General features: G+C 30.3%; 1 protein-coding gene and 1 long non-coding RNA gene across 3 annotated transcripts; one reads left to right on the top strand and one right to left on the bottom strand.

Annotated features, from left to right (window-relative positions):
* The first annotated feature begins 1216 nt into the window (after positions 1-1216).
* On the top strand, positions 1217-3378 carry LOC107913517 (uncharacterized). Of its 2 annotated transcripts, XR_001688546.2 has the most exons (3): positions 1252-1743; positions 2162-2524; positions 2821-3378. It is a non-coding gene; the product is annotated as an uncharacterized lncRNA (long non-coding RNA). The 2 variants fall into 2 exon arrangements; XR_005907366.1 differs by lacking the exon at positions 2821-3378 and having other exon boundaries at positions 1217-1743; positions 2162-2565.
* A 1518-nt stretch (positions 3379-4896) lies between these two features.
* On the bottom strand, positions 4897-6414 carry LOC107913516 (uncharacterized). Its single transcript, XM_041084487.1, has 3 exons — positions 6252-6414; positions 5447-5885; positions 4897-5315 (listed from the first exon to the last, which is right to left on the bottom strand). Exons 2-3 carry the CDS (start codon positions 5550-5552, stop codon positions 5059-5061), a joined length of 363 nt encoding a protein of 120 aa, XP_040940421.1. The 5' UTR covers positions 5553-5885; positions 6252-6414; the 3' UTR covers positions 4897-5058.
* Positions 6415-8744: the final 2330 nt, after the last annotated feature.

Genomic DNA, 8744 nt, shown 5'->3' with positions numbered 1-8744 from the left:
TTGTTTTAAAATAGATGGAATACTTAATGCATTATAACGAAACATTTGTATAGAAAAGGATTAATGAACATGAAATAATATGCACACATATAGTACAATAAACCACAATTAATAAATCCAATAATTATGTACAACTATTCTAAGTAAAATGTAACCAAATTCTTAATCATGGATGGAGAACAATTGATATAATGAATAAAATAATGACTAAATGACATACATCAACAATAAATATGGCACAATATAAAACGATCCACAAAACATGTACAAAATCAAATGGAAATTTGAAGTCAATATGGTATAAGACATTTTCAAAGTAATGATGAATTAATGAACACATAATATATAATATATAAGTTGACAAATTTGCATAAAAACTAAGGATATATATTTATTGAAATAGATATTATAGAATAAAACTTTGAATCAAATTATATGCAAAATATTTTAAACACAAATTTATTTTAAAAATTGACAATGTACATAATAACTTAAATAATATATAAAATACGAAAGAATAATAAAATACATGATAAGATATAATATACATAATAGATTCACAAAACATGCATATATAAATAGATTTAGGAATAATTATTTGTAAAAATAGCATGAAATTAATAATGCATATAAAATTTAGTTAGACTATCTTATATACATACCATTATACATAAAACATTTAAATGAGATACTATATAAATATTAGAGTAACCTAATATAAAGAAGCAATAATTTCATAAGTACAAAAACGAAGTTCCTGAATAATTTTATATATACATAAAAACCTTAAATGAATCTTAAAACGTGTATTTTAAATAAAAACTCCATTAAAATAATATATGTACAAATATTCACAAAAATATTTAAATGAGACATTATCTAAAATGTTAAAATAGTATGATAAAATTAATCTTAAAATAATTATACAAATAAAAAACAAAACAAAATTAATAAAATAAATTAACACATATACAAAAATATTAAATGAATTTAAAAATAATAAGTGTTTCAAATAGAAAGCTTAATTAAAACACTAGGTATGCATAGGTATATACATATATAAATGTTTAAATAAATTTTTATACATAATGTTAAAACAATATAATGCAAACTTCAAAACAATGATTTCTTTAAATTGAGTAAAACTATTAAAGTATTTTCAATACATAAAAAAAATTCCTCAAAAGACAATGAGTTATACAAATAGGAAACTTAATTAAAATAAATTTAAAATGAATGGGGATAATGTATAAATTTCTAAAATTGAACTGAGGACTAACACACAATACACACAAATTCCAAGGGACCAAAGCTGGAAATAATCCAGATCTCAAAATGCAGAGCTTAAGCGCGGGCTGAATTGATGTAATATCCTAATTCCAGGTGCAATTTAAAAACAAATAAAGTATGAATAGGGCCTAATTCAAAATCGGCGCGAAGGAGAAGGGCTACGCGCGCAAATTCCCCAATTTAAGCAAAGGCACGCGGATTCTGCTTGCTAAGCGGGTCAGCGCGCGGATCTTGCCCTCTTGGAACGGCGCCGTTTTAAACACAGCCCTTAAACCCTCATTTTGGCTCCTTTTCTCCTATTTTTTTCAATTGCAGCCCACCTTTTAGCAAATTTCTATAACCCTAAGTCAATCTGCTTCATTTAGCAGCCGCCGAACCCACCACTCAATCTGATGGTCGAGGTGCACGAGCAGAGTCCCGATCTTGCCATCACAAGTCATCCATGGAAATCTGGTAAGTTAATCCTTCTCCTTCTTTAAAAAAAAAACTCAAATAATGTATTGTTCTCTCTAAAAACAAAGCAGAAATTCAAAAGAAAAAACATTCGACCCTCGCCCCGAATCTCTATATTTCCGAGATATATGGGCGTTCATTGGTGCCGATTTAAGTGTTTTCACTTTCATGGTAATATTGCGAGCAAATTGAGAGAAGCAAAAAGAAATAAAAAGATTTTTGGAATCACCTTTGGATAACTTTGTGATTGCTCTTTTTCGATATTTCGTATGTATTTAAGTATGCGTAGTATGCGTAAGATTTACAGAGATGAAATCGACAGCTTTTTATAGCCAGATTTTCTTAGAATAAATAAAAATAAAAATTACATTTATTTGCTGTATTCTGTTAGTGGTTCTTTTGGCGTATTCTTTTGCAGATTCAGCCGTACGGAGGAGCGGGGAGACACGGGAAGGAGGCCGTGCGAAGAGCTGCTCATAGGAGCCCAACTCTCTAGCATATTCCAGAAGCTTCTGGTGCTCTCGACTGCTGTGCTTCTTTTTGGGCCCCGAATTTGGGCTAGGTTTAGGATATGGGTTTATAAATTTGGGTTAGAATTGTATCTGGTCTGGTATAAGTTTTTATTTGGCCCTGAAAATTTGTAAAAGGACTTAGATGATGGACTTTTATTGGTTTTTATTTTAATTTATTTTTGTTTTTGTTTTTTTTTTTTGGTTTTTCTCTAGCGAGCTCGGGCGAAATGGGCCAATTACAGGATGATTAGGACACTCTCAGATGTCAGGTATGTACATGATTTACAAAAGAATCTCATCTCCTTAAGTATTTTAGACTTGAAAGGATGCAAAATCAACATCGAGTCGAGCGGCATTAAAGTATCTCGTGGAGCTCTCGTTTTGTTAAAAGGTAAAAGAATCGACAGTCTTTATATTCTGGAAGGTTATATAGTGACCGGTGAAATCGGACGTCCCTCGTCCGTTACGGAGTTGAAGTCAACTTGTTTGGAGCGGAGGCAACTTGGTCATAGGAGGGAAAAATGTATGACCGTTTCGTTGAAGAGAAGTTCTCTTTTGGATGCAGGTTTTGAAAAGTTAGGGCACTGTGTTCGTGAAAATCAGACTCGGGTTAGTTTTGATTTGGCAGTGTACAAGTCGAAGGCTAGAAGTCTTTCAGTTTCTAAGCACAAATTCGACTCAGTTAATTCCATGCATAGTTTAATATAGGCTCGTGGCGGGCTTTGGCAAAGATGGCGTTGTGAAAATATGAGTCAATGTGGAGATTTGTTAAATATGACTCTTATTTTCAGTCAAATTTGAGAAATAATCTTTTAGTTAAACTCTGTTTACTTGTTTCAATCAAACACTGATTAGTTTAGATTATTTTATTATTATTTGACCTATGAATTTAGCCTATAAATAGGCTCTTTTACAATCTTAGAAAAATACACCCATTAGATATTAGAACTCATAACACATTTAGAGAATTTTGTGTTTACGTTTTGAGGGTTCTTTGTTTTCGGGTTTTCGGGGTTTAGTCTTTATCTCCATCTTTTGTACTCTTCGTTCTTTTGCCATTATAGTAAAATTATCTTTGCCCGTGGTTTTTTATCCTCTTTGGAGGGATTTTTTTCACGTTAAATTTGTGTGTTCAATTTCTCAATTTATTCCGCTATTTTCTTGTTCGTTGTTTAATCGGGTCGATCTTAACAAAAATAAATTAAACATGTAAATTTTTTAAAAATTAATTACTAGTGATAAAGTATGAACTCTAGCTCAAAGCTCAATTGTAGATTAATTTTTTTGGGTAAGTTACACTATTGGTCACTAAATTATGGGTAAATTTTTTTTGGTCATTTAGTTAAAAAAATTACAATTTGATTATTAAGCTTTTCGAAATGTTTTTTCTTTGTCACCTAACTATTCAGCAACACATTTTTAATTGGTATAATAATAATTTTATTCCTTAATAAAAAATGATGAAAATTGAAATTCTTTTTAAAAAAGTTTGAACATTTTAAAAATTAAAATTAAATTAAATAAAATAAAAATAAATGAAAATTTCAAAAATAGATAAAGGGAGAAAATGAGGGAGAATTATTTTTAGATCCTCTAGTTTTTATTTGTATTATTTGTATAGAAATATCCTATACCCATTCTTTTAAAAAAACACATAGGAAAAATAAATAAAAAATATAAACCAAAACTATTGGTTCTATTTTTTAACTCTTCTATTTCTTAGACATATTTTTTCGTTATAAGAAATGAAAAAAAAAACTAGAATATAATTTTTTTTTACAATTTGTGTTTTGAAAGATAATTTAAATGAAATGAAATTTTAAATTGAGTCGAAAAAGAAAATTTGTGGTATGTTTTGCTAAAAGAATGACATCAAAATCAATTTCACAAGCCTCTGTAATATTGATTCTCGACGTTCTTCGAGAACACGAAACTTGACTTCAAGATATTATTAATTTAGTTTCGAAAAACATTGAGGAAGCATGCAATGATCTAACTTTTTTTTATTTATCTTATTTTTAATTTGTTATTGGATTCTATTGAATGATATTTTTTTCCATACATATTAGCTCTTCAACAACATTTTTAAGATTTTATTTTTCTAGAAATTTTATATAGAAGTTTCTATTTTTTTTAAAATAATTTTGAATTTTTTTATAATTTTTATATAAAACCAGAGTCAAATTGTTAAAAAATATAAAAATTGAAAACTGCAATAATTATTATACCAATTAGAAATGTGAACTTCTAAACGTCACAATATATTCTTTATTTAAAGAGAACCCAGACCACAAAAATTTATCTTTGAGTAGGCAATGAATATATATTTAAACAATCAGAGAAATTTGGATTATTTTTATATGTAAACTCAAGGTTTCCTCAAGTCACACTAAACTTGAGGCTTTTAAAATCTTTAAAAAACATACATTGTTAATATAAAAAATATATTATATATAATATATATTATTAATTTAGAACTGAATTAATCAATAATCGAAATCTCAAAAAATTATTAGTAGACTTCTGACCGAACTAAATTCGATCATGAAACGAATTAAATCAGTTCGATCAATTAATTCAGTTTTAACCGAACTATGAACACCCCTAATTTAAAGCTTAAAATTTGATAATAAAAAAAATATTAAGGTTTAACTTTATTATATATCCTTCTTTTATCATTTATTTCATTCGTAGTGCACAGTTAATATACCAGCCATGAATATCATTTTGGCTGGTATGGGCGAAACATACCAAACAACAACAGAATACACACCAAGCATTATCTCAGAACGAAACATAAACTTTATGGTCTGGTGTAGGATTGATAAGTGGTCTTCGAACACGATTTCACGTAACCATTACTAGTAGGTGTGGTTTTGCAATTCCATCCCGTGCCTGTGGGGCTGTTGGAAACCTGACGAGAATACGACACGACCGTAGATGGACCTGTATTTGAAAACTGGCTAGACGGTGGTGGATGTGAATCCTGGCCACCCCAAGATGATGCTGATTTTGATGTACTTTTTCTTACATCCGCTTTGCTTCGATTATTGCCACCACCTGCAATTCAATGCATTGGACATCATACACATAAACCAGGACTAGGTTTCCTTAATGAGTTTGTAAAGGGTATTAAAAAAAAAGAAATGAAAATGATTAAAATACATATAGAAAATTGAATACATTTTTACCTTCCCCCAGTAGTTGACGAGAGAGTGCTCCATGTGGGAAGAAGACGAAAGATACCAAGAGGTAGCAGCAAAGGATGAGAGGCAATGGAGATTTGATAGTTACCATAATTCTTTGCTAGCTAATATTTTAGATGTTCAATTTCTCCCAATTCTCAAAACAACAAACACTATTATTGTTTCGGCTATGGTAATTAGTATGTTTGTTCTCGCTACAGCTCTGCCATTTATAAATACTATTGTAGAAGCCCAAATTTGCTGGGCCCATTGTCCAGAAAATACAAATAGCAACCCAATAAACCCGAAGCCCAACTACCCCAGCCCATTAACCTAAACTCAGCATTCAGAAACCCTAATCCCACTAACCCTAGCCACCTACCCCCCACTTGCCCACTTGCCCACTTGCGCCGAACACCACCATGCCACTGTCGGCCATGGCCACCTGCAAGAAGCCAAGTAGAAATAAACAAATAGAAAATAAACATTTGTAATCGGTTATAAAAAACCGAAAATCTCACCATTATGGAGGATTGGGGGGATTTTTTATTTTTTGCTATGAAAACAAAAGATTTTCTTTCAATATTAACAGATTCAATACAAGAACCATTCGAAAATATATATACTATCAGGGGCTCTAACACCAAATCGGAGAATCAAATCTAAAACCTAAGGTGACTCTTTCTTTTTTTTTTTCTTTACTGTTTTGAGTTTATTTTCTACATAAAAATACTAAAAAATATTAAAACATAAAAATATATGCATTATTAAGCAAAAAAAAAAGAAAAAAAGAAAAAAAATATTTTTTTACCTTTTCCGGCCACCGCGTGCGGTGGCCGGCGCCGGCGCCGGCGAGCCTCCGGTGGCCGTCCGGTGACCGGCCCCCCTGGCCGGATTCCCCTTTCCCCCTCCCTTCTCTCTCCCTTCTCTCTTCCCTCTCTCTCTTCTTTTTTTTCTTTCCCTCTCCCCAAATGATTTTTTTTGGCTATTTTAGGCCTTTATATAGCCCTCCAAAACGACGTCGTTTTGGGGGCTACACTTAAGCCTCAAAACGACGTCGTTTTGACCATTGCCCGACCCATCCGACCCGACCCGCTAGAGGATCCGCGTGTTTTCGTTTGAATGGGATATTTATGCGCGCAGTCCTTCCGCTTTTTCAAGGTTTTGCAATTAAGTCATTTTTCTTGTTTCCAATTTGGCCCCATAATTTCTCGCGCTTTTCGATTTAGTCCCCGCTAATGTGCTGTGTTTTAATGGAATGGAATAATTGTTGTTTCGGTCCCCCTATGTTTTGTGCGCGCTCAAATAAGCCCATTTCTCTTTATTTCCTTTCACATTTGCCCCACAACTTTGTTTTTAATTCAATTTTAGTCCTTTTTTCGTTTATTTTTATATCTTTATTAAATATCCTTGTTATTTTTATATTATTAGTATTATTAGTATTACTATTATTATTATGTATTAGTATATATTTTTATTATGTACGTGTATACATATATATATATTTTCATATTTAATATTTTTATTTCATTTTTATTCTAATATTTTATTATAATTTATATATATACATGTACATATTCTTTATTTATTTTAAATATATATTTTTTATATTTCATACTTTCTACAGGCATATATATACTTATATATTTACATATTTTAATTCATATACTTATAAATGTATGTACATACTTACGTTGTTTTATTGTTATAATATACATATTCATATTTTTTTTGTCTTTATGTAATATATATACATACATGCGCATGTTATTTATATATATGTAATTATGTTTTCATATTTTATAATTCTTGTACATACACATATATATATATATGTATAGACATACATATTTTCATTATATATATATACCTACATAGTTTTTTTTTTGTATTTTAAATCTTTTAAAATTCATACATGCATTTTTAAAACTTTTATAATTTTATTAATTTCTTTATTATTATTATTGTTTTACTTTATGTTTATCTATTTATTTATGTGTCCATTATTATTTTTTTTTAAAAATGTTTTAGTTTTTTTTTTATTTTGTTTATTTACTTGTTATTGTATATAATTGATTTTTTATATATTTATTTTTGTTATCTTCGCTCGTATTATTTTTACTCGCATTATCGTAATTGTTATTCCGTCACATCAATTTTTACCCGAATTCGTAAAAAAGGAAAATTTTGGAAACAAAAGCAATACTCGATACTTGGGATCTTCGAGAGAATTGGGCCCTAACGTGCTGGGTTCTAATTTTCTGTTGAATCTAAATGCTCGAGAATGCTCTTTAATAAAAAAACATAAATAAAAACTCATTATCGGGATTTCAATATGTTGTGTCCTAACGCATTGGATATGACACGTGGTTTTCTCGATATGAGGATTTTTCGAAAGTAAAGGCAATATTCCGTATTTAGAAAATTCGAGAAAATCGTGCCCTAACTTACTGAGATTCAATTTTTCTCGTTGATTTTAAGTAATCGAATATCCTTTTAAAATTAAAATAAATGAGGTTTAAATAAAAAATAAAAGGAAAGCTTACTCTCAAAAAATACAAGGTGTCGTGTCCTAACTTACTGGATGTGACATCTTGTTAATTCGAGATAAGAAGGCATTTTTCATTTTGACTTATCCAAGTAATTTTTTTTTAAAAAAAAATAACGCAATATAAAGAATGATCTTATTTTTAAATTCTTTTCGAGTTTTTAATTTTCGACATAAAGACATTAAATAATCAACTAAGGTACCAATTTTGGGCGTGTCGAGGGTGCTAATCCTTCCTCGTGCGTAACCGACTCCCGAACCTTTTTTTTTGAATTTCGTAGACCAAAATCGTTGTTTTCATAAAATTAAATCATTTATTAAAAACAACCAATTTTTGAGGTGACCCGATCACACCTCATCAAAAAAAGGATTGGTGGCGACTCCCGTTTTCATTCTTTTTTTCAAAATCCAAGTCGACCCCGTTTTATCAAAAAAATGGTGTCAACAGCTTGGCGACTCCACTGGGGACTTTAAATAAGAGAGTCAAGCCACGAGTTGATTGTTTTTTGTCTTTGTGTCAAAAATTGAAAACTTGATTTAAAGATACGGTCCTTTTATTACATTTCATTTGCCTTTATTTTGGCTTTTATTATTTGTTTATAATTACTGCTTTGTTTAGAGTTTAGGTGTATATTTCTGCACATTCCATTGCATGACCGTTGGTCACACCTTCTAAGTGGGAGTGAGAAACTACGCCTTCGTGAGGTTTTCACCTCCGCATGGGATAGTGAATCGCTTCCGGGATACATCCGTACC

This window comes from Gossypium hirsutum, chromosome A13, assembly GCF_007990345.1.
Source record: "Gossypium hirsutum isolate 1008001.06 chromosome A13, Gossypium_hirsutum_v2.1, whole genome shotgun sequence".
Lineage (NCBI taxonomy): Eukaryota > Viridiplantae > Streptophyta > Magnoliopsida > Malvales > Malvaceae > Gossypium > Gossypium hirsutum.
The sequence above is the reverse complement of the archived record's forward strand: the minus strand, read 5'-3'. Positions and strand labels throughout refer to the sequence as shown.